Genomic DNA, 24,695 nt, shown 5'->3' on the forward strand with positions numbered 1-24,695 from the left:
CGGGGTAATCCCTACCCCGCAAGCCAGACCCTCGGGGGAAGATAAGCAGCAGAGAACACAACCCCACCTCACGCGTGTCACACAAAGGTGGCCAGCCCTCCCGCCCCCCCAAACAGGCTCCGGCTCAGCTCAGGGGGAGAGGAGACCCAGGTTAGCACAAAGGAGGCCTCTGCCCGCCCCTGCTGGCAGGCCTGGCCCTCCTCAGCTTGACACGTGGATTTCCTTGAAGACGGCGTAACCCGACCAAAAGCCTGCCGATCAATTCCTTTTATTGCTGCCTGTGGCCACAGATGCGCCATCAGAGCGCAGGAAGGGCCGGGCTGGGGAGGGGCCGCCATTTCACCTCCCTCCTCCCCACCCGGGGTGCAATCCCACCCACTGCCATCAAGATGGGCGGGGGGGGGGGGGGGGGCAACAAGTTGCTGAGCAAGGGGGGAGTGTGCGGGCACGTGATCAAGACCCTGGGGGTGGGTGAGGCCCCAGAAGAACACGTCTGGCTGCTGCAGCCCCAAGAGGGGAGGGTCCGCAGGGGCTGATTTGGCACCTTGAGCCTCTGGGTCTTGGTCGGAGAAGTGGCCACCGCCCCTCCCCACACCAAACATTGCCAAGGTCAAGGTCTAGGGGAACAGAGCCTTCTAGGCTTCACAAGTTAGAATCACAGGGATCCTAGAGCCACTGAGTTGGGAAGGATCTGCGTGCTTCTGACATGCCCTTACACAACAGCTCTCCGAGTCAGGCGCTGCTCTGAGCGCTTTATAAGAAAGCATTTAACCCCCGACAGCCCAAGGACACGGGTGCCGCTGCCTTTCCCACTTTACGGACAAGAAAACCGAGGCCCGGAAGGAAAGCATGCGAGGTCATACTGGTTGAGCCAGAGGTGGACGTTAACGTCCTGCCCAGAAACTGACCACCATATCGACAGACACTTGGGGGCTAATCCCAGGCCCCCGAGGCTTTCAGCCCCTCCCCTGCAATGACCCACTGAGGGCAGGCTGCGGCATACGTTACGTCATCTAAACCCTTACCTCTGAAAAAGCCTCTGCAGCTCCATCCTACCGATGGGAAACAGCTGGGGCTACTGATGGCGGTGGGAGGGCTGATGTCCTCATTTGCCCGTGGGATGCCCCCCACCCGGGTCTGGCCACCCCAAAGCCACGGCAACGTGCAACTCCTCACACACGTCGAGTCCTCCAGCTGGAGGAACCGGTTCCAGAATTGGAAGGCTTGGCCAGAGCTTCAGACAGGCACAGAAGCCACCCATCCAAATACAACTCTGCACTTGAAGGCCCCTTTAGGAGAAGGGCTTGCAGCTCACCAGGGGCAGGTAAGGAGTATTACCTTCAGGAGTCGACCCTAGGTTAACACAAAGCCCAGAGCCACCCAGTGACCCAGTGATGGGGTCGTAGGCACTGCTTCTCCACCGCCTCCCCGGCTGGAAGAGGACTACCCAGTCCCACGTATTTCTGGGGCGAACAGGGCAGACTCTGGCTTCCCACGTGGGCCCAGTTCTCCTTAAGAAGCATGAACCCACCTTCCCCCTAGGAGAGGAATTCCTTGCCCACTCTGCCCCACGCCCCCGGCAGAAGGCCCTTCTAGCTCAGCTGGGGGTTTATAAAATAAAGATGTGCGGGCCCCACCCCTAGAGTTGGGTCTTAACTGGTCACAGGTCCGGCCTGGGAGTTTTAAGTTCCCCAGGTGAGCCTAAAGTACAGCCAAGAATGAGCACTTGGTCTGGGGGCTTCCTGCTCCCTGCACACCTCCTTCCTCGGTTGAAAGTCACCTCCCAGAGACACCCCCAAGTCCAACCAGGACCCCACAAAGCCTCAAGTTCAGCCAGATCCCCTCTCTTCCACGGATGCTTGTGAACTCTGGTCCCCCTCCCCCATCAGCAGCCCAGATGGGCTTCTCTCCAGGCCTGGCCTCCGTCCCACCCTCTCCAGAGGCTGCTCTCACTTCCCCAGCTCTGCGGCAGCTTCCGCTCTGAACCAGCGTGGGGAAGGGAGGGGCAGGGGAAGGTGGTCTCAGGGACCCCTGGGATTTGCAGCTGACTAGAGAATTCCAGGCGGAAGAGCAGCCCCAGCAAAGACAGGGACAGGGCAGGGAGCATGAACGCCCATGGTTCCATCCTGCTGGGGCAGAGGCGCAAGCGAAGAGGCTGGTGGGGAGAAGAAGCTGCCGAGGCGAGATTAAAAGCCCCCCCGCCGCCCCCCGTGCCTTTTGGCCTCCAGAGCGGCCCCGGCGGTGTTAGCTGTGTGCATACCTCCCAGCAGCGCGCACGGGCCAGGTTCTTAGCAGGCGCTCAATAAATTCTCATTGACAGGAACACTCCCAAACGTCACCTCCCGCCTGTGGCCTCAGCCGGGGAGCAAGGCCAGCGTGGGGAAACCACACTCGGTGAGAGAGGAAAGCGAGTGGCCAAGCTGAAATGTCACCCGAAACATGGATCCCTGTAGCTTAGAAAAACAGCTCTGCCGGCAGAAGCGGGGGAGGGGATGGGACGGGACAGGAGGGGGGCCGGGCGGCCTCACGCAGCCCTGTGCTTTGGAGGCTGCCGCGTCGCCCTCACAGAGGTAATTAACGCGCTGCCACCCAACCCCAGCCTGGCGTGGACTTCGAGCAACCCAGGCTGGGAATTCCAAGCCTTCGGATGGGGCCAGGAAAAACCTGCCTTGCTGGCTGACTCCACAAGGCCCTGCGAGTTGCCGGGGCAAGAGCAGAGACGTAGCAGCCAGGTCTTGCTCACCTGTGTTCTTCTGGGAAAGCAGGAGCTGCGGGCACCCACCCTTCAGGAAGGGGCTCTGAGCCCAGAAGCCCTTCCTCCTTCAGAGAGGGGAGAGGGGAGCGGGGACGCCACCTGCCAAAGGGTCAAGAGCCATTAGAGACTGAGTGGGCTGGGGAGGTGTCCGGCTTGGAGGTGCAGGACCCAGGTCTGCCACAGAGTGGCGCTGTGCGCAGTTTGCTCTGTCTCTTCCAGACAGAGGCCAGAGATGCTGAACCCAGAGGCAGGCAGTGTCTTCTGCTCTGAATCCCCAAGGCTCTCTCGGATCTGCAGCCCCTGACCTTCCCCCAGACGGGGAAGTTAGGAGGCCAAAGGTCTGCCCGCGGGCACGGTTTGGCAAAGGCCATGGGAGCTTCCAAAGGGGTCCGCTGCTTGCCGTGGGCTCGGGTGCTGGCCCCATGCTCCTCTGGGCCTCAGTGTGCCCACTGTTAGGGCACTGATTCCCAGGCCCAGTCTGCACATTAGAATCACCCGCGTAAATCTGAGAACTCTCCAGGCAGGAGCCACAAACCCAGAGACTGTGGCTTAACTGGGCGGTGGGGGGGGTGGGGGTGGGGAGGAGGCTGGCGAGCAGCAGCTGCAGAAAACCCAGCAGGGGGCTCTCTAAACCCTTTTCAACTCTAGCAAGCCAGGATTCGGAAAGCTGTCCCCACCAGGCCAGGGCCTGGCCCCAGAGATATGACGGTGCCTGGAACCCGGACGGGCCTCCCAGCCTCCCCTCCCAAGGCAGGGCTGACCCCAGGTCGCTGGCCTGGCCGCTCACCAGCTCCAGACTCGCACCGCCCACGCGGTTCACAGAAAGGAAAATCTGAGTGTCAAAAGCCTGGCTGGCTCCTGCGGCACCCCCCTTCCCTCCTCGCCACAGTGAGACAAAGTGACAAAGGCCAACCCGGCACCCCCTTTCACCCAGGGGTCAGGACTGTGCTGATAGGGCCCGTCGTGAAGTTATCCTTGTAGCTGTTATCACAGAGCCAGGCCTGCGGAGAGCTTCCGAGTCCCTGGGGCAGGCGGGGCGGCGACTCCCCTGCGAAGCCGGCAGCCGGGATGACACACTGCCCGTCCGAGCCTGCGCCCTGGGCCCCCGTCACCTGTGGCGCGGCCGGGCTGAGTCAGGCGGTGGCCTGAGCCTCAGGGTCTGGGTGGAGGCAACCCATAAACACGAGCTGAGCAACACTTCCATGCCCTGAGCTTAAGTAATCCTGAGGGCAGCCCAGAGGCAGCCTGCTCACCTGGGGTCCCCCCACCTTCCCCTGGGAGGGGGGGGGCCGAATCCCAGGGGAGAGGGCCCAGCCAGCCAACCAGGGGACATCTCAAAGTGCCCCAACGAGACCTTCTGCCCTCCCGTCCCTCTGCCTGGAAATCGGCTTAGGCGGGGAGGTTCCCACCCAGAATCCGCTGGGCCCTTTGTTCCAGCTTTTCACAAAAGCAGCCCTTTTTTTCATCCGGTGGTCCCGCTTTTTGTTTCCAAACCACAGCCTGTGTGGGCCCCAGATAAGGCACTGCAGGGGTTAACAAGGGTTTAATGTATTTTAGACGCACTTCCCAGACAAAGGCCAGTTTACAAAACAAGAACCAAATCGACTCAACTCAGCTGTTATCTACCACCCAGCCGGCGGGCAGGTGCTTTCCCCGCCGCGCACACAGCCCTCCAAACTTAAAGCCGGCGCTCCAGCAAGGGACCCCGGCCCATCACGTGGGGTGTCGCGGCAACACTTCACCCAATCCGGGCGACCCCTTCTCCCCGGGACCTGCGCCTCAGTCTCCACTGCACACTTCGAAGTGGTCCCCTTGTCCCTCCCCCCCTCCTCCCCAGCTCGAGAGGGGGAGCGGGAAGGGGGAGGTGGGAGGGCGAGCCCAACTCCCGCTCCGCCTCCACGAAGGGAATTTAATTAGCCTGCTGGAGAGGCGGGCGGGCGGCCGAGGAGGTGTCTCTGGTGCTGCAATATAATTGAATCGGCTCCACTCGGTCGGGCCACTGGCCGCCCATCAGCGCGGCCGCCGGGCTGGGGGCGGGGAGGCGCATCCAGGCGGAGCAGGAAGGGCCGGGGAGGGGAAAAAGGACAGTGCGAGTGGGGGGCGGCGGATGCAATCACCTCCCACCTCCGAGGCTGGGGCAGCCATCTTCAGCAGGGGGGAGGGGCAGGGGAACGGCTCCAACAAGCGGGGGGAGCGGAGAGGGAGGAAAGAAGCGCCGGAGCCCGGGGCGCGCCCTTGGGAAGCAGGGCGTGGGGGTCGGAGACCCCGGAGGCTGCAGTCCCGCCCTCCCGGCGGTCTCCCTAGCTCCGAGGGAAGGGGGAGGGGAGAAAGACAAAAAAACCAAGACGTGCGGCCCCGGCGGGCAAGCGCCCCCCCCAGCCGCCGCCAACACCTGCCGCGGTGGGCGTACCGCCGCCCCCCCTCGCTCCCTCCCCCGCCGCCACAAAGTTTTCACTCCGGAGCCGGAGTGTAGACAGCTCACCGAGAGCCCCCCAGCTCCCTTGCTCCCCACTCGCCGCACGTTCTAAGCACCCCTCGCCGAACGCAGCCACCGAGCCCGAGCCCCGCGGCGGCCCGAGCCCCTGCCTGGAGCCCGGACGCCCAGGCTACGACTCGCCGCGGGCGGGGGGACCTTTGGTCGCATGCCCGCCCGCCTGGTTCTTATCGCCGTTCACACTCCGGGGGAAGTTGCCCCGGAGCCGTTGGCTGCCGCCCCGGCGGAACCCGCGAACTTGGAGAGGGGGGCGAGCGCGGAGACCGCCCCCCACCCCCCGCCGGCACGGCGCGCTCACCTTTCATGCCAGGGCCCCGCAGCTCCGCCTCGCCTGACACATGCTGGAGCCACCGTCGCCCAGTGTTTGTCTAAACTGCTTATCTCACCCGGGGCTGCTCGGCGGCGGCGGCGGCAGCTCGGGCCCGCTGGGGAGGTGGAGCTTCCGGGGCCCCGGCCAAGAAACACCTGCTGCTGTCGCCGCCACGGAGGACACACCCAAGCGCAACGCCGCCCACTCCCGGGCCACTGGCTCGCTCCCGGCTCCCTGACCTCAGCCAGCGGGAGGTGTCGGGTTTCAGCCGCAAACACACGCGCGCGCGCACCGACAAGCGCCCGGGTACACCCGCGCGGGCACACGCCCCTCCCCAGCCAGGCCGGCCAGGTGAGCCGAGGACACTAGGAGATAGGGGAAGTGCCACCCTCAGTCTCCCGGGGGCCCCTGGCTCGACTGCTCAGAGGTCCCAGATACACTGGTGTCCGAGACTAGGCACTTGCTTCCAAAAGTAGGGAACAGTCACTTAACAACACGCTCGCCAAGCGAGCAGCGCCCCTGCGTCTCACGACCGCTTCCCCGGCGCCTAGAACAGTGTCTGGCACAAAGCAGACCCAACAAGGAGTGAACGAATAAACTCACGTGTTCTAGAGGCCTTTTGGAGGAAAACTTTCTCGGAGCCGGTGTCTGTGTTGGGGGAGGGGAGGGAGATACAAGGTCGGCTCTGTGCGTTTATCTTCCCCAAACCCCTCTTTCGGCCGCACCTCAAAAAAGTTGAATATTAAGAACTGGGGCCTATGTTCCTTCCTCCCCAGATTCTAGAAACTCCGCCTTCCCGTTTCCTTTGAAAGAACTTTTGGGAAGCCCACAGCGCGGGGGGCAGGGGGTAGTTCTTTAAAGAACCCACGTCCCAGCGGCTGGAGAGCCCACGGAGGCGCCGCTCCGCCCGGGGGGTCATTAAGTAGCTGGGGTTGCGGTCAGAGGCGAGGCCACCCGCCTCCAGAAACTGGCACGACCCACTGGGCCTCCGGCCCCAGAGCACCGCCTCCCCATTCCTGGCACCCACCCCCCCCACCTCACCCAGGCACTTGACAGACTGGAATGACTCAGGGAGCGTCCTGAAATTCCTGGGCACCCACAAGCAGCACGGCGAAGAATGGCGGGCCCCAGCCTCCCCCCAACGCCGGGCTCCGCCCCGCCCCCACCGGCGGCGGGCACAGACGACCAGCCTCGAGCCCACCCCCAGCGCGGCCCGCGTCTCCCGGAAGCGCCGAGTTAATGGGCGCAGGCCTCGCCCGACGCCCCTGGCCCTGGCGCATTCCGGCGCCCCGGGCTCCGACCCCGCGCGTCCGAAGCTCCCAACGTTGCTCGGATGGCCCGGGGTCTCTCCCCGTACATCCTCTTTTGAAAATCCTCTACAGCTTTCATACTTTTGAGCCCGGAGGCAAACCAGTACCCACTCCCCGGCTCCCCCGCCCCAAGCGGCCGCCCTTGCGCCCCGCTGCGGGTTTCAACTTTCGGCCGCCGGTGCCAGCCCGCGCTTCTGCCAGCCCCAAACCTGCCCCGGGACATGCCCGCGCCGCGCTTGGCAGGCGCGCACGCAGCCGTCCCCGCGGGCCCAGCCTCCCCCGCCTTCCCTCCTCCCTCTCTCTCCCTCTCTCCCTCCCTCCCCGCGCCAGTCCGGATTGCGACGGGAGGGAGCGCTGGGCGCCTGCCACCCCCCATCCATCTGTTCCCGATGACGCTGGCAGGCCTGGAGCAGTCGGAGCCCGCGCCAGCGGGGAGCAGAACCCGCCTGTGTGCCCGCTGGGGGGCTAGGGGTAGGGCCCGGACGGGCGCCGCCAAGCTACCCACTCCCCTGCTCCACCTTCCACCGAGCGCACGCGGATCGGCCCCTCGCCTTGCACAAGGCTCCTGGCCGACCACAAACGAAAAAGGAAACGGACCTGCGAGGCCGAGCCGGGGGCCGTTACTGGCTTCTACCTGTGGGCGCCGGCCGGCCCTGGCACCTCGTGGGAGGGGCGCTTTCGCTTCACCACCCGCCTCGCTCCGGGCCGCGCCTCCCTCCTGCGGGCCTAGGCCTCCGCCCGACGACGCTTTAATTTACGCACCACACGGTGTCTCCGTAGCGCGGCCTCCGGTAATTGATCCTCAGCAATGGCCGGCAGATTCACCGCGGCCAGGGCGCGCAGGAGGGGGTGCCTCCATCCACGCCTGGAGCGTCGGGGAGGGGGAGGGAGGAGTTAGAGAATTCAACAACGGGCCTAGGGCCTGAAAAACAAAATTAAAAACCTCTGGGGGCGGTTCCCTTTCCCACCTGGATTACAGGCTGCGGGGGGAGGGGAGTAATTTACAAATGAAACTACTCGCACCTGGACAGGAGTCTCCTCCCAGCCATGTCCAGGTCCCGACACCCAGGCCCCACCTCCCAATCTCTCTCACCGGGACGAGGTGCTCGAGCTTATTTCCCTTCATTCCTGGGGAGGCCCTCGTGGTGGTGGTGGTTTGCGGGGGGGGGGGTGTGTGTGTGTCAAGTTCTTCCACCTGTTTGAGAAGGACCACGATGGCCAAACATGAAATTTTGTGGGGTGGCCACTGGGTTCATCATATGGCTAGTTTTTAGAGTTGGCAGATCCCTCCCCTGTAGACATCTGGTTCCACTGCGTTGCGAGAGGGGTAGCCTGATCCCCGTTTCACAGATGAGGAAGTCGAGGCCAGAGTTGCTCAAGGTCACGTGCACGCTGGTGCAATGGGAGCTGTGCTGGGAGCTGCTCACACCTGCAGTCTCCCTTTCCAAGAACAGCCCGCGGAGGCTGCGGGGAGCTGCAGGGATCCCCAGCGACCGCCGGGGGGCAGCAGCGAGCTGGCCTGCGCGCCCTGGCCAGAAAATGCTGGCGGCCACCAGGAGGGCTGGCACAGCGGAGATGGATGACACTCATGTCAGCGCGCCGGGCCCGAGGAAATTAGTAATCCGGGAGCACGGCCTCTGAGTTTAAGGGTGGGAATTGCTCTCCTGCAGCCTGCGCGCTCCCCGCTAACGAGGTTTGTAGCTTGACTCTTAATTTCCCGCCACTCTGGGCTCAGGCTGGCCGCCCTCCATTTCCCTCCGGGGCCGTTCCTTCCCCTCCCGGTGGCAGCTCCCACCCCGCAGCCATTCCCAGCCCTCCCTGGGCAAAGCGCTCCTTCTCCGCACCTCCTCTCCCTCATTCCCATATGCCTGGAAACCGGGCAGAAAAAGAAGGTTCAGGGTAAAAGCACAAGTTTTACCCAAGGCCAGGGTCAGTCCTAAGGTGGGGCATATGGGGACGCTTTCCAGAGTGGGGACACCTACCCTGACGACCCTCCTCACCAGGGTCCTGCCTCCTTTTTGCCAGGGGCAACGGGATGCTTGGTGGGTGCCTGCCCGCGCCCCCAGACTCGGGTCAATCTGAACCGTGCTTCCTGGAGCAGGAAGCAGAAATCAAAAAGCCCTCAGTTAAGGAAAAGCCCCAGGAGACCCATAAACTTATCCCCTGAGGCAATTGACAAGGGATCTCTGCCGCAAAGAAAGGCATGCCTCTAACCAACATGGTGGGCATTTAGTCACTCAACAAACACACCAGCCTTCCAGATACAGAACTGGAAATGCCAGGCCCCGGGGGGGGGGTTGGGGGTAGGTGCTGACAGGAGGGGCACTTCAAGGCAGCAAGGAACTGGAAAGACAGGAGAGCGGGTTGGCAACTTACCCATCACCACTACCACCACCTGGGCACCTACTAGTCAGGTGAGGTTCCCTGGATTGGAGGCATCACCTGCAACTGTCCCCCACCGAGTCCCAGCACGGATCCAGCCCCCGGCCTGTGAGGGGCCCTGGATACCAGGGAAGGGAATCCTGCGTCCCGCTCTTTATCATCTTGCGTCCTTTGGGATCGGCAGGACTCAGGCTAACCGTGTCGTCCACCCGAACCAGGTGTTCTAGCACATAAGGGCTGTACGTCACCGTCATCATTCCATCACCCCAGCCACCCCATTCAGCATCTGATTGGCAAACAAGCGTCAGGGACCTGGACGTCAGTGTGGGTGTGAAGGGAGGTTCATTTCTGCCATTTACCAAACACCTAACACGTGCCAAAGCTGCTCAACTCCTGTCATTTAATCCCCTCCGGCCCTGCAAGGCGGCCTCCTGACCTCCATCACAAAGCCTGGTGAGGAGACCAGAGAAGGTTAATTAACTTGCCTAGGGCACACACACATTCGATCCAAGCCTGATCCAGACCCTGGTTGTCCTATACCCAGCAGCATTTCTCCGTAGCTACCTGCTGTAGATATATCAGGGCCGGGCAGGGGGGGTGGGTGGGGTGCGTCGCAGCATCTGCATCTGGCCGTCCTGGTGTCCGAAAATCAGTCTCCCTTCCAGGAGGGTTGGGGGACCCACCACCCAGAGCCCCGAGATTTGCTCAGTCCCTCTGCATGAGTGATCCACTCACCCCAAGGCTACCAGCGCAGAGGGTACCGCCAGACGCCTCAAGGGCTGAGAAACAGGGGGCCTGCCCAGCCCCTCCTGCCCTGCCCTGCCGCCAAACCTCCATTGCTTACACTCCGAAGTCCCCTTTCTCTCTCCAGCCAGCTATCACTGGCCCAGAAATCCTCTCCATTCTTCAAAGCCCGGCTTAAATCTTATCTCTTCCAAGGAGGTTTTTCCCATCCCCGCCTCTGGAATTCATCTCTCCAGGCACCGAGTCCCACTCTTAGATGCCGATCGCACAGGGCATCGGTCCTGGATAATGGGGGGGGGCGGGGAAGAGGGTGTGTGAAATACAGATTCCCAGGCTGCCCCACGGAGCTATGGTCTGGGGTCAGGGTCAGGAAGGAGCACGCTTAGCAAGAGCTCGGGGCAGGACTGGGGGTGTCTGGGCCTCCCCAGTGATTGCTGGAGCCCCAGGCTCCCCTCCCCACACACCCCGAGAGACAGTGGGTACCCAGAGGGGAAGGGACTCTCGTCTCGTAGCGGTGACACAGCCCCAGCCTCTGCACGTTCACATCTCACACAGACCCGCAGGAAGGATAAAGGGAAGGAGAACCATGGCGGCCCTCTCCCCTTCCCCCTCTGCCCCCCACTGCCCCCCCAGGGAGGAGCCAGGCTCTCCAAGGACACGGGGGCACATCCAGGCCTGGCCTGGGAAGCCTCCACCGACTCGCCGTCTCAGCCGGCTGTCCAGTAGCCAAGGTCACCCCCAGGGAACACGGGCCCAGACGACCCCGGTGGACGAGGTGGCAGGAGTTGGCCTCGTAACCCAGGGCTGCCCCAACACTTCCTGCCCTTTCAGTGCCGGCCTCCAAGCTGCACCCCCCTCACAGCTGCACTCCTTCACAATCAGTTAACAGCTGTTTTGCATAGATTTTCAATTCTAATTGCCGCGCTTTGTGAGCCGCCGAGCCCCGGTGAATGGGGAAGCCGCAGCGCGGCTAGAAAGCAGGCGGGGAGGGGGGACACTCCAGAGGGACTCAAAGGAAGCCAGTGTGCGCGCCAGGCTGGCTGCTTTTATTTTTATTTTTTAATAGAAGAATACCCACTAACTGCCCCCGCTCCAGCTCCTGCCTCTTCTCCTGGAGCCCAGAATCTGAAGGGTGCCCCCCACCCAACCTTGGGAGGGATGCCCACTCCCCTGCCCCCGCCCCTCCCCCCTCTGACCCCCCCCCCCCGACACAGTACCCCGGGGGGCAGCTTCCAGCTCCAGAGCCGCTGCAGGAGCCAGCGCTCCGCTCCCCCTCCACCCCCTTAGCCCCCCAGGCTCTCCAGTACCCAGATTTGGGAAGCTAATTGGACAATAAAGTTGAGCAGCGAGGAAACGCGCTCTCTGGAGACAGCTGGCATCTATAAAAGAGAAATATTTGCATTTAAAACCTTTAAACTTTATAGGGCAGGCCAGGCCAAGGCAGGGGGAGGGTGGATGGAAGGGGGTGCTCGGACTCTCGGGCGGGCAGCGGCTTGGGGGGAGACCTTACGGGCTGCTGGGGGTCCACGGAGGCCCTGAGGCTGGTAGTTCTGAACTTCTCTGCCACCGGCGACTCCCCGCCCCCCTCCCAACGCCCCTGCTACTTCCTGCAAGATACCAGCCGTCCACGCAGGCCTGGGTGGCCTTGCCACGGGTCAAGCACAAACCCTCCTAGCTCCCTGCCCACCTGGGAGCCCAGGCATTCCGTGGGAGTCCTGAGGCCTTTCCAGGCCAAGCACGCGGGGCTGGGGTCCACACCCTCCTGGTGGGCCTGCCTTGGCCGCTGCCCATCCCCCAGCCACCTCCGCAGAGCTTCAGGCTACTCTCCCCAAGTGGTTCCTCCCCCGGGCCCGCTGGCTGAGTCGTCGCGTCGCGGGGAAGTGGCCCACAGGCTGCAGCTTCCAGCAAGAAAACAGTCTGCAGGAAGGCCCAGCGCTTCCCCATGCCGTGTGCACACCCTAAATGTACAGCAGTGGGAGCACGCTTGACCCTGTCTGTACTCAGAGCCCCCTAGGGCAGTGCCACCCCATTGCCCGGATGGAGAAATGGGGGCTGGCAGGGTCCCTCCCCCTCCAGGCTGCTGTCTGGGGTTGGGGGGCCGGGTTTTCATTTCTTCGCATGCCTAGTTCCCACTTTTCATATTTGAGAGAAACCTGGCCGCGTTTTCCTACTGTCAACATTTGTGATGTAAAGCCGGGAGAGAATATGTTCCTGAGTGGTCTTATTTTAGCAGGCTTTTATGAGATCTCAGCTCCGCGGCCCGTCTACCTGGCAGGCCTGCAATGAGGGGGCGTGCAGTGTAGACTCCCAGGCTCTGCTTTCCAGGGCAGGAGCAGAAACTTCCAGGGTGGAGGGGGGCGGCAGAGAATGTGACCGAAATCAACGGCACGTGAGTAATTTTCAACAATGTCAATTAAGCAAAAACCACACCAGAAACGTCCCCTGTGCCCTGGAGCATCGTGTCCTCACGACTTCTGTTCTCATCAGGAAAACACTTCAGTCCCAGCAGTGCCCGCTCAGCTCTTGGGCCACGTCCTGGCTTGGCGTTCAAGGCCCCGAGCAGCTATGAAACTGTCCTTCGGCTTCACCACACTCTACCTCCAGCCACGGAACCCCCATACCCTCACAGCTGATCTTTTTCACCATCTCTTCCTAAACACGACTTCCTAATCATCTTGGTAGGAACCTCATTCCAGGATCATCCAAAAATCAAATTTCAAAACATGGCTTCTGGGAAGTCCCTGGCGGTCTAGTGGTTAGGGCCCCGCGCTTCCACTGCAGGGGCACAGGTTCGGAGAACTAAGACCCCAGAAGCAGCATAGCTCGGCCAGAGACAAAACAAAACAAAACATGGCTTCTGAGAGTGCCCACTGGCATGTGGGAGGGAGGTGAGAGGGGAGGGGAGAGCATCAAAGGACAGACACCTGGGCTGAGCCCGAGTGACGGCCACCTGGCCGGGCAAACAGCCACCTGGGTCACTGTGCACCACTTTTGCCAGCTGTTGACATGCAAGCAACACGACCCCTTCCCCAGCTTTAAAGTGAGGATTAAACAAGATAATAAGCTAGAAAGAGCCTTGCATGGTGCCTGGAACACAGTTGGAGCTCCACAGAATGACTTACATTTGGTGTGAGGAGGAAGTGGATGAGAAGGAGACAGCAAATAAAGTTTTACAAGGAAGCAGACGGGCAGGCAGGGAGGCCACATCGGCACTGGGGGGCATCAGGGCCTGCGACGGGGTCTGGGACCAGGCAGCGTTGGGCTGGCCTGCTCTCTCGAAAGGCCTGGCCTTTGGGCACAGCCCTGTGCTGGCTTCAGGGTCAGTACTACTGGCTGGTCATCTGCAGGGTCTGTGTAGCCAGATGGATGGGAGGAGAGCCAGAGAGAAGGGTGGGACCCAGTGGGCCACCAAAGGTTCTTGGCTTTGTCATTTTTTTAAATGTTGACTATACCCAGTCCTGACTTCCTTCTCAGAGATGTGTCCTCAAAATTATCCAGCCAACCCAAGTGTCCTCCCACGGATGACTGATAAACAAGTGTGTGGTCTGCCCATACGGCGGATTATTATTCAGCCATAAAAAGGAGTGAAGTCCTGATATTGACTCCAATGTGGATGAACAGTGAGACTTGAAAACATACACACAAAACCTTGGACATGAATGTTCGTGGCAGCATATTCATAATGGCCAGAAAATGGAAACAACCTAAACGTCCATCGACTGACAAGGGATTTTAAAAACCTGCGGTCAGGGGCTTCCCTGGTGGCGCAGTGGTTGAGAGTCTGCCTGCCGATGCAGGGGACCCGGGTTCGAGCCCTGGTCTGGGAGGATCCCACATGCCGCGGAGCAACTGGGCCCGTGAGCCACAACTACTGAGCCTGCGCATCTGGAGCCTGTGCTCCGCAACGAGAGGCCATGACAGTGGGAGGCCCGCGCACCGCGATGAAGAGTGGCCCCCACTCGCTGCAACTGGAGAAAGCCCTCGCACAGAAATGAAGACCCAACACAATCAAAAAAAGATAAATAAATAAATATAAAAAAAAACCTGCGGTCTATCCACACAATGGAATATTATTCAACCATGAAAAGGAAGCAGGTACTGATCATGTGACAGCGAGGATGAGCCTTGCAAACAGTAGGCTGAGTGAAAGAAGCCAGACACAGTGCGTGAGTTCATAGGGACAGAGAGAGTACATGAGTGGTTGCCAGGGGCGGGGGGAGTGACTGCTGACAGATACAGGGCTTCCTTTTGGGGTTAAAAAAAAAAAAAACTGTCGGGCTTCCCTGGTGGCACAGTGGTTGAGAATCTGCCTGCCAACGCAGGGGACACGGGTTCGAGCCCTGGTCTGGGAAGATCCCACATGCCGCGGAGCAACTAGGCCCGTGAGCCACAATTACTGAGCCTGCGCGTCTGGAGCCTGTGCTCCGCAACAAGAGAGGCCGCGATAGTGAGAGGCCCGCGCACCGCGATGAAGAGTGGCCCCCGCTTGCCGCAACTGGAGAAAGCCCTCGCACAGAAACGAAGACCCAACACAGCCATAAATAAGTAAATAAATAAATTAAAAAAAAAAAAACTGTCTCGCGACAAGGTAGAGGTAGTGGTTGCACAGCTTCGCGAATGAATTAAATACCACTGAATTTGTTCACTTTAAAACGGTTAATCTTACATTGTGTAAATCTTATCTCAATTCAAAAAAAAAAAAGATCCAATCTGAAGCCCCCCCCCCCCCCACCGCTTGATGCTGGGAGAGGCAGGGCCTGCAGTTTCTGGAGAAGCCACCACGCAGATGCCCCCTGAGGACCAGCATCCCCTGGAAACTCCCTTTCACGCTGTTCTGTTCGCGACTCTCAGGCAATACGAGGGAAACCCGTCAGGTTCAAGCAGTTCTGTTCCCAGGGCGTTTTTCCACGCTCGGCACCCACCCTCACACACACACACACACAGGACACACGCGGCACTGTCTCTCTACAGGCGGGACCTCTGCGCCCTCAAGGTGGGAGGTTTGCAGTGTCCTTCCCCCATCTGTGTATTTTTGTCCCCATCCACAGTTCTCCGGCCCCGGGGAGCGCTGAGCAGCTGGAGGTGAGGACACCGAAAGGCACACACCTGTCCCCGGCTCCCGCCACCTGGCCACTGGGCTGGAAAGCGGCCAGTGGTGACCTGGGCAGGCCTGGGGGACAGGGAGGGAGCTGGAGGGGGGGGTGGCAGCTCCCCACCAGGGAAGCTAAGCCCGCCAGAGATCACTGGTGACAGGGAAGTCCCCGATCCTGGACCCCTGACCGGAAGCCAGAGTGGGCCCTCAGCAGCGGGGAGGCCAGAGCGCCCGGGAGCCCCCTCACACCCACGCTGGCAGCAGGCACACTTCCTCCTTCCGAGCCTAGACACCCAGCGGATGCAGAAATCTGGGTGGTTCCCTCATCAGCTTCTCAGGAACAACCCTTCTTTGTAAAAATTAACCACCTGTCCTCCACCAGGTGAGGGGCTTTCCTTTCTGGTCTGCCAGCTCAGAGAATAGGGAGCCTGGACTCCCAGCCAGGTGGCCACACAGGCCACAGCCCCAGGGGAGCCCTGGGGCAGCAAGTCACCACGAGGTCCGGGCCAATCTGGGTGGGACAGGGCTCAGGGTGAAGCTACAGGACCCTGCCCAGCAGCAGGAGAAGGATATGTTCTAGAACCCAGTCTGCCGAGCCTGCGGGGTCACTACTGACACCCACACCAACTTGAAGGGATCCTCAGAAATTTATTTCAGGGGCTTCCCTGGTGGCGCAGTGGTTAAGAATCCACCTGCCAATGCAGGGGACACGGGTTCGAGCCCTGGTCCGGGAAGATCCCACATGCTGCGGAGCAACTAAGCCTGTGCGCCACAACTACTGAGCCTGCGCTCTAGAGCCCGCGAGCCACAACTACTGAAGCCCACACGCTGCAACTAATGAAGCCTATGCACCTAGAGCCCGTGCTCCACAACGAGAGAAGCCACCACAATGAGAGGCCCGCGCACTGCGATGAAGAGTAGCCCCCGCTCGCCGCAACTAGAGAAAGCCCGTGCACAACAATGAAGACCCAACACAGCCAAAAAAAAAAAAAAAGAAAGAAAGAAACTTATTTCAGGGTCTCCATTCCCCAATTTTCCTTGCACGTTTAAAAGCTTTCAAAGTTCTTTACATTCGAATCACCCTGGAAAACCGACATCTGTACAGGCCTGAGGATTTGCACACGTGCGTGCAGGGTGCTTCCCCCACCCCACGTGCCCTGCTCCACCTGGCAGCCGCTGGGGTTCTGGGAGCTCACGTTTGTAAAGTGCCTACTACGTGCTAGGCCTGCCTCTCAGGGCAGGAGACTAAGGCTGGGGTTTGAACCCAGCCCTCATTTAGAACCGCACCCTGCCCTCCCTTCCCCTGGACTCCCCCACTCCCCATCCTTTCAGGGTGGCCCTGCTCCTGACAAATTTCTGGATTCATTATCTACTGCCTGTCACTAAAGTCCCAAACCATCACTTGGGACAGTCAAATCCCAGACGCCTCTATCACTCGCCAACTGGGCAAGTTTGGTGTGGGCAGATGACCGGTCCTCACGCGACCTCGGCACCTCCCAGCCAGGCCAGGGACCCCAGGGACGAGAGGTCAAGGCTGGGCCCCATCTCCACTGGCTCACAGAGGCCGCAAGGACCCACTTGCTCGACTCTCGTTGCATTTATGTTTTTATAATTTGGCCTCACAAATGGAAATAATCAAGGAGAAAGGATTTCATTCAAAGTGTCGTTTTCACCGCTGGAAGTCCCAGTGGTCACGGCCACTGCCCAAGATCCTCTGGGTGTCTGCAGGGGGGCCCCAAGTGGAAGGTCAGGTGAGGGTGCTGCTGCCCGGGGCGCCCCTCTCACCTTCTACCCATTTGCTCCAAGAAGGGCCTTTGCTTTCCCTCCTGTGGCTCTTCAGCCTCGGCTGCGAAGCCCCCATCCTGAAACACCTCCTCCCAGCTCCACGTCCCCACCTGCCATAAAGGCTGCTCTGCCGGCCCAGCCCCTGCTACCTGAACCCCCCACTCTCTGCAACCCGGACCCTGGCCCAGTCCCACCGCGACGCTGCCTGCAGAGGTGCCCAGAGCCTCCACGTCCACTGTCTCCTAACTGTGCCCTCCTGACAGGCCCCTGGGTCCCCTCCTGGGCTGCCCTCCGCCCAGCCCTCTGCCCTCACCTCCTTGAGGGGCTCTTCCACCCCTCAAGACCTCAGGCTCCCATTTCCCGGGTCATGCCTTGTGAATCCAGGTACCAGCCAGGCCACGTCTCCACCCTCCCACACACAGGCCTTTCTAGAAGTGGCTAGACACACAAGACCCCCGCCACACTTTCCCATCCCTGCTGTCCCCCAAGCCCAACCCTCTCTCGACAGTGTAATTTAGATTAAGAGCCCCTCTCCTTTCCTTACCTTCAGGCCAGCTCTACCTGCTACTGGGGGCATCCTCCCTGGCCCCTCCCAAAGCTCCTTTGTTTGCTGCTTACCTCTTCCCTCAGGCCCCAGCTTAAATTCCACCTCCTCCAGGTAGTCTTCCGGGATGTGGCTCTAACCTCCTCTAGGGGAAAGGGACCTTCTCCCTCCCACGGGGGTAAATTTCAAATTCTTTACTTTCTGCCCTGGGCTTACCAAGACTGAGTCAATGGTGGAGAGGAAACAGCCGTCCTTATTTCTGGACCTTCACAAGCCCTTAAACAGATGTTTGCTGAATCCATCTAAATGAGTTTAAGGAGCCCCTCTGAGGACTCGAGCCCTCGTTAGCAACAAACGCTGCGCGCATCCCTCTTCCCCCAAAATAAACTCAGCCAAAACCAGGAACCTCCCGGAATATACCGCCTCTGGTTCTAGAATGCTGAGCGCCTTTCCAGGGCACATGAGGGTGGGTTTTCCCCATCGGCCCTTGCCGGATCCTACAGCGGTGATGCCACGCTAATCCCTCCCCCTGGGAGTAGTTAGAGTATTCTGCAAAGAGGCACCAGGGAAGCAAAAGCTGGGGTTCTTTTGTTGCTGCTGTCTTCGTCGAGGGCTCCCACATGACCTTAGAGGAAGTACAGAGGCACCGGCACCTTCCCAGCTACACGCTCGGCCATCCCCACTCAACAGCAACTTCTCACCCACAGTGCAAAACTGCCTCCTCTCCCAGGAAGGACAGGGACACCGGAGAGAGCTCTCAGCCTGGCCGTCGCCGTCAACTCGGGACGACAGCTCCCAGCCCCTCCTCTTGGCCCACATATAGGACTCCTGGAGGCTCCCTCCCCCCACCCCGCCTCCCCCCAGCACCCAGCTCCCCGTGCAGACCTGCCTGGCTAGCAATTTGAGCCCAGGGTCAGCACAGCCGAGCTCAGGACTTCTATTCCTGGCTCAGCCGGCAAATTGCTTCGTGACCTTGGGAAAGTCCCCAGGCCGCCTGACCCCATCTGCGAGCACCGTTAATAACGCGAGGTGGGACGTTAGAGCAGGCCCCGCTGGAAGCCACGTCGTTTCGAGGTGACCCCGTGTCTCTCCAGCCGGCTGTTCAGAGCCCTCGGGGGAAATGCTTACACAACACCTGAAGGCCCTCTGAGCGCAGGGAGCCAGGGCACACGGTCAAGGCCTCGGATGCTCCCGAGGGAGGGACCTTGCCCGCTCGGGTCGGCCCGTCACAGCGGGGAGGGCGGCCACCCTCGCTTACAGACAGGAGCGCCTCAGAGCCCTGCCCATGGGCGGGGGCGACAAGCTCACCTGTCTCGCAGGTGACAAGCCCGTGAGCCTCACAGGCAGTGCAGGGCCGGCTGGGATCTTAGGAGGAACAGGAGGGGGGAGGGGCCTGAGCTAAGTGGTCCTCCCAGCGCCTCCAGCTGCCTCTGCCCACTCCTGGCAACTCTTCAGACGCAGAGCCCACCAGAGAGGTGAAATGCAAGAGCGTGTGGTCACAGCTGGCCAGGTCGGGCCCTGGGCAGGAAGCCGGTTCTCCAGACTCACCCCACTGCTCTTTCTATTAACCCACGATCTCCAAACTTCACTTTCCACAACAAGATCAGCAGGGGTCACGCCCTCACCTCCATCACCCACAGACCAATTTGGGGGTGGAGCCCAGGAATCTACGTTTTCAACAGGTAGCCCCGCCCTCCTCCCCTGAGGGAGGTGCCCCGGGGCTCCCTCTTTGAGAGCCACCCCATTACCCCAGCTTGCTCTGTCATCTGACTCGTGGTGTGATCTTCTTTAAAAAAGTAATTTTAATTTATCTCTTCCCCGCCTCTCTCCCCCAAAAGGATTCGAAGCAGCGTTACCAACCTCTGATATGGAGACGTGTTTATTATTTTTACGGTTTCTGCAGCAAGCTCCCCGGAACTGAAGGGGAATTATATTCAGAGAGAATTGGGTCCCCAGCGTAAGTCAACATTATTCATTTAACAACTTCTATCGGCGCATGGAGGTGTGAGCGGGGCCCTACCCAGAGACGTCTCCTGTGGTTACGGGAAGATTTAATTCATGACATCCAAGAAAAATAATTAGGGGGAGTAGGAGGAAGGAGGTTGTGTGGAGGGGCCCACAGACACTGCTGTTTCTGACCCCACCCGCTGCCGGTTACCCCAAGCATCCCCGTGGCTTCGATCAGGGGCTGCAGGGCCCGCTCTGGGCAGGTCTCATGGGGCACCCCACGTGCAGACGAGGGGGGCTGGCACCACCAAGCCCGTCTGGACAGAACTCTGGGGAGGAGGGATCTCCATGCTCATTTGGACCAGCCAAGCCACCCATCCCCAGCGCTCAGCTATTGGGGGAGCACCCCGCATGTGGGGCCACCCAGGAGCCCCTTCCCTCCCCTGGCCTGAGCCAGGATTCTCCAAGAAGGCTGAGGGAGCGGGGTCCAGGTGAGGGGGATTAGGTGTCCCTGCTCAGCTATTAGCAGCGCTGGTGCTTTCTTAAGCACGTTGTAAATTATACCGGAGAGTCCTGAAAGATCAAAGTTGGTTTTTAACCTGCGTTGTCTTTTGGAGGTAGGACACAGAAAACCAGACCCTGCTGGGGGCAGGGGTGCTCCTGTGAAAGCCGAGGCCTGCTGGTGGGGGTGACCCAGGCTCAGAGCACGCTCTCCCCCTCCCCACGGCGACGCGGCTCTAGGGGTGGCCCAAGCCAGCAGCCTGGTCAGGGCAACGATTTACAGTGGAGAGGGGACAAGAGGCAGGGCAGGGGCAGTTGGGAGTGACCGGCCCAGACCTGGTGCTAACAAATCCCAGTGCAGCCCACAGGGACCCAGAAAGCAGGGATCTGCTACAAAGAACCTTCTGGATCATTGTGTCCAGCCTCCTGTCTGAGAGATGAGATAGTGAAGAAACAGGAGGTGGGACACATGCCCGGGAGGAGGAGAGAGTGAGAGAAAGAAAAACATCTTCCCTCACACACCACTTCGCCCTGAAACTGTATAGCACCAGCTCCAAGGAACCACAGCCATTTTTATGTTTTATGTTATTAACAAGCCCGGGGAATACTACATATCTATTTTGGCCCACATCTCACCTTCCTCTCTATCATTCCAAGACAGAAGGACACTCCCTCTTCCAAAGGTCCGCAAGTCTGATCTCTACAGCCCAGAGAGGTTAAGTGATCAGGTCCAAGTCACACAGCACCACAGACAAGGTGAAATTCAAATCTGATTCTCAGCTCAGTCCTCCCTCCCCTATCAGGAGAGCCCAGGAAAATCTAACTCGAGACCAGTAACGGCTGAGGACGGCCCATCTTTTAGTTATTTAAGACCACCTGAGGGACCTCCCTGGTGGCGCAGTGGTTAAGAATCCGCCTGCCAATGCAGGGGACACGGGTTCGAGCCCTGGTCCGGGGAGATCCCACATGCTGCGGGGCAACCAAGCCCGTGCGCCACAACTACTGAGCCTGAGCTCTAGAGCCCACAAGCCACAACTACTGAGCCCTGTGTGCCACAACTACTGAAGCCCGCACACCCTAGAGCCCGTGCTCCGCAGCAAGAGAAGCCACGGCAATGAGAAGCCCGCGCACTGCAACGAAGAGTTGCCCCCGTTCTCCTCAACTAGAGAAAAGCCCGCGTGCAGCAACGAAGAACCAACGCAGCCAAGAATAAAAAAAATTAAAAAAAAAAAAAGACTGCCTGAGTAAACACTTAGAACAGCACTGTCCAATAGAACTTTCCACGATGGATGAAGTGTTCTGTATTTGAGCTGTCCCACGCAGTTGTCCCCAGCCACGTGCGGCCACTGAGCACTTGAAACGTGCCCAGCGCAACCAAGGTACTGAATCTTTAATTTCATTTAACTTTTAATTAACTTAAAATTTAATAATTAAATTTAAATAGCCTCATGTGGCCAGTGGCTACCATACTGGAAAACACAGATGTAGAATATAAAAAACAACCACATTTTCCCAGCCAAAGGTTGAGATATTCGGTCTGAGAGGTACACGTGGGCTCATGGACAAAACAAGGCAGAGTATCTGATTAGGAGAGAATCCAGAGCTTATAGCTACAGTGAGTTCAGACCCCCAGCTGCCCCAGCAGGGGTCTCCTGGAAAGCTGTAGTCTAGAAACATTTCAGGAGTCTGAGAACACTCCTCCCTGGGGAGTTGTTTTGAGGCCTCATTTCTCAAGTTAGTGACAGGAGTCTGCAGCTAACGTTCACCAGGTAGAGGGACCATCATGACGGTGTCAGAAGAGCAACGGCATTCTTCCTGGGAGGGGTGACATGGCAGTGGGTAAGGAGGGAGAGTCCCGCCTTTAGACCAAGGATAGACATTATAAATGAATGGGTGAGTGTATAGGTGGATGGATGATGGATGGATGGATGGATGGATGGATGATGGATGGATGGATGGATGGATGGATGATGGATGGATGGAAGAAAGGAACAGAGAGTGGGAGAAGATAGAGGATGGATCACGGATGGGTGGACACGATAGATGGAAAAACACAGGGGATGTCTGCTTTCCAAAGTCCCAGCCACATGGACCATATCCAGAATTTTCCCAACATACCTCAGTGGGTTTTCGGGAAGATACAAGTATTTTCTGGTCAATAAGACCATGAGGCCAGTGAGCCAGCAATCTGCGCCCAGGGGTCCTCAGGCGGGAGGGCACGTCCTCTCTCCCCCGCTAGGTCTCGCTCTAGAAGGGGCCTGGAGCTCTCAGGGTGCCTTTTGTCAGGCTGGAAAGGAGAAGTTCAGTCCACACAGAGACAGGAGGCTTCCTGGGTTTCTGCAGATGCAAACTCCGGAAGACTAGACACACAAGGCCAATGGGCCAGCCCGCAAGACCTGGGCAAGGCCTCCAGGGAGAGTGCCCTGTGGGGCGGGGCTGCAAGGGCCTGACTGTCCTGCGCAGAAACACGGGTGCCCTGGAGTCAGGGATGTCCGGGTCTGGGTGGCTCCTGCCTTTCCTCTCCTTTCTTTATCACCTGGGCTTCCTTTCCCAAGCCCCGTCTCCCCTGGGTCCTTCCCACCACACTGGGTGCCACCTCCATTACAGCCATCCCTTAATCGGCGGTCCTGATCGGCAGTCACGCACCCCAGCGACCACACGTCCTAGGCATCTATTTACTGCAGGCGTCGCCTGACGGGCTTTATCCCCATCGTGTCCTTTGATGCCCCCACAGGCCACAGGTAGGGACAATTATGATCCCCGTCCCACAGATGAAGAAACAGGCTCCAGGAGGTCATGGACCTTCCTCAAGTCGCAAAGGGAGGTCTGACTCACAGGGACCAATGCTCGAACTTACGCTCACCACGCAGGAAGAAGCGTGGGCATTTGTTGAATGACTGCACGAGCGAGTGAGAGAAGGAAGGACAATTTGAAGCTGTTCCGGGTGGGCTAGGGGACTGAGGCTGGGTAGAAGAAAAGCGTGAAGGTAGGCCAGCCCTGAAGAAGGCCCCCGGCCACACCCAGCCGGCCCAGGATCCCCAGTTCCCCCAGAGACTCCTGGGCTCACAGATGGGGCCTGGAACACGGGACAGCAGATGGAGAAGCTGACCGCAGTGGGCAAGGATATCCGCGGGTTCTAACCTCTGCCCACCTGCCCCCATCGGCATGGGGCCCAGGCCCTCCACAGCGGGCCTCCTGCCCTGGCTGTCAGGGCCACTCGACAAATCGCAGGCAGGCCAGGCCTGGGGCAGCCCCTGCTGGTCCCTTCCTCCCCTGGGCTCCTCTCCTCGTTGCCTTTTCTGCAAAGAAGTCAAATTTGCCACTCGGCTGCATTAACCAAGCCGGTAATGAATGGCAACTGTGTGGTGTGCCTGCTTGGAGAGGGAGACGCAGGCCAGGCGCGGACCCCAGCAACCAGGCAATTTTCCAGGCTCTGCTTCCGAGCCCCTCCATTCAAGCCCCATCCCGCCCGGCCCCCACCCCGGCTCTCCACACCCCCCCCGCCCCCCATAAGAGGGAAGCAGCACGCTCTGTCATCAGAACCGCATTGTTCTGGCCAGAAGAAAAAACGGGTCCAGCAGATGGCAGGTGTAACAAAAGCAGCTTGCTGTGGCCAAACCAATTATTTATCTAATTATGATTTACCACTTAACCACATGATCTTTCTGCAGAGTTGTGGGCAATTAAAACCAGGGTGACTATGTGGATTATGCAAATGGGCTGGAGCCCAGCGAATAAAATTGGAGATTAGACATTCACACAGGCAGAAGCTGGCACAGGGCAGCCCCCAGGGGGAGCGGAGGGGCCTGAGGAGAGGGGAGGCTAAGGGGCCAGGCTGGGGGGGTCACGAAGGATGGGAAGCAGGAAGGAGAGAGAATGGAGGGGAAGGGGATAAGGGAGGGTGGGGGAGGGGATCCGGCTGTGGGAATCACACCTCCCCACCAGGCCTCCAGGCTACCCGAGTGATGACATCAGGCCCCTGGGAGAGGGAAAGTCAAGGCAGCTGGCGAGACAGGAGCTGCAGAGAACATGGGCCATGGAAGAGGGGTGCACCCCCCAGGGCGACTTGGAGGCCAGGCTGGACAGGGCGAGGTGAGGCTCCGAGAGCCAAGGCCAGGGGAAGCCACACTCCAGGACTGAGTGGTGGCTGGGGAGTCTCCGAGCAGGGGAGGGGACTTGGACCCTGGGATGCGGGTGACTTTCCAAGGTTCTCCGAGCACCAGACCCAGACTCAGCGCGTTGCTGTGAATTAGTTTGTTTGCTCTTCATCACCACCTTGGAGGCACGGTACCAGGGGGCCCGTTTTACAGATTAGGAAACTGAGGCTTAATGAGGTTCTTTGCCCAGGTGGTGGCCTGCAGGGCCGGTGTGGCTGTGGCCGGTCCAGGCAGCCTCCTGACCTGCGCTGAGCCCCCAGCCTGCCAGGGCAGGTTCCTTGCTGGAGGGGGCGGGGCAGGCTGTGCATGTGCGCAACTCTCAGCCGGTGAGGACAGGTCTGTTCAGGTAGTGACCAGACCAGGACGCGGGACGCCCAGGATCAGTCCCAGCTCCGTGACTGACCAAGCAGCTGTGTGGTCCCAGCCAGGTCACCTGTCTTTGGGCTCAGTGTCCAAACAAAGGAACTGGAGATGATGACTTCTCCTTCCTCTGCCACTCTAAAGGTGGGGGTGACAGGCGCCACATCCAAAAGTGCTCCAGACTGCCCCCGAGACGGCTGAGCAGAGGAAGGAAGGACCCGGAGAGAGGTGGCCCGCAGAGATGGCCAGGAATCATCACTGGTTTCCTCTGTTACTAATAAAAGCAAAAACTTCCAGAACACTGGTCCCAGATC

At 59.8% G+C, this 24,695-nt stretch overlaps 1 protein-coding gene across 12 annotated transcripts in view; it reads right to left on the reverse strand.

The window, feature by feature from the left end:
* The window catches only part of GSE1 (Gse1 coiled-coil protein), a 421,270-nt gene that overhangs the window by 50,405 nt on the left and 346,170 nt on the right, over positions 1–24,695 (reverse strand). The window contains exon 1 of one of the 12 annotated variants that reach the window (XM_082366850.1): positions 7,632–7,651. The exons of 7 other annotated variants lie outside the window; for them this stretch is intronic. Coding sequence is in view for 2 of the 5 variants with exons in the window: in XM_082366848.1 (XP_082222974.1) it covers positions 5,548–5,554 (7 nt within the window). In the remaining 3 variants the exon portion in view is untranslated. Of the gene's footprint in view, positions 1–5,547; positions 5,744–6,162; positions 6,454–7,631; positions 7,652–24,695 lie in introns of those variants that run through there. 4 more of the 12 variants (XM_082366849.1, XM_082366843.1, XM_082366848.1 and 1 more) reach the window with 4 other exon arrangements.

The sequence above is a fragment of the Balaenoptera borealis genome, assembly GCF_965194805.1.
Source record: "Balaenoptera borealis genome assembly, chromosome: 19".
NCBI classification, from domain to species: domain Eukaryota; kingdom Metazoa; phylum Chordata; class Mammalia; order Artiodactyla; family Balaenopteridae; genus Balaenoptera; species Balaenoptera borealis.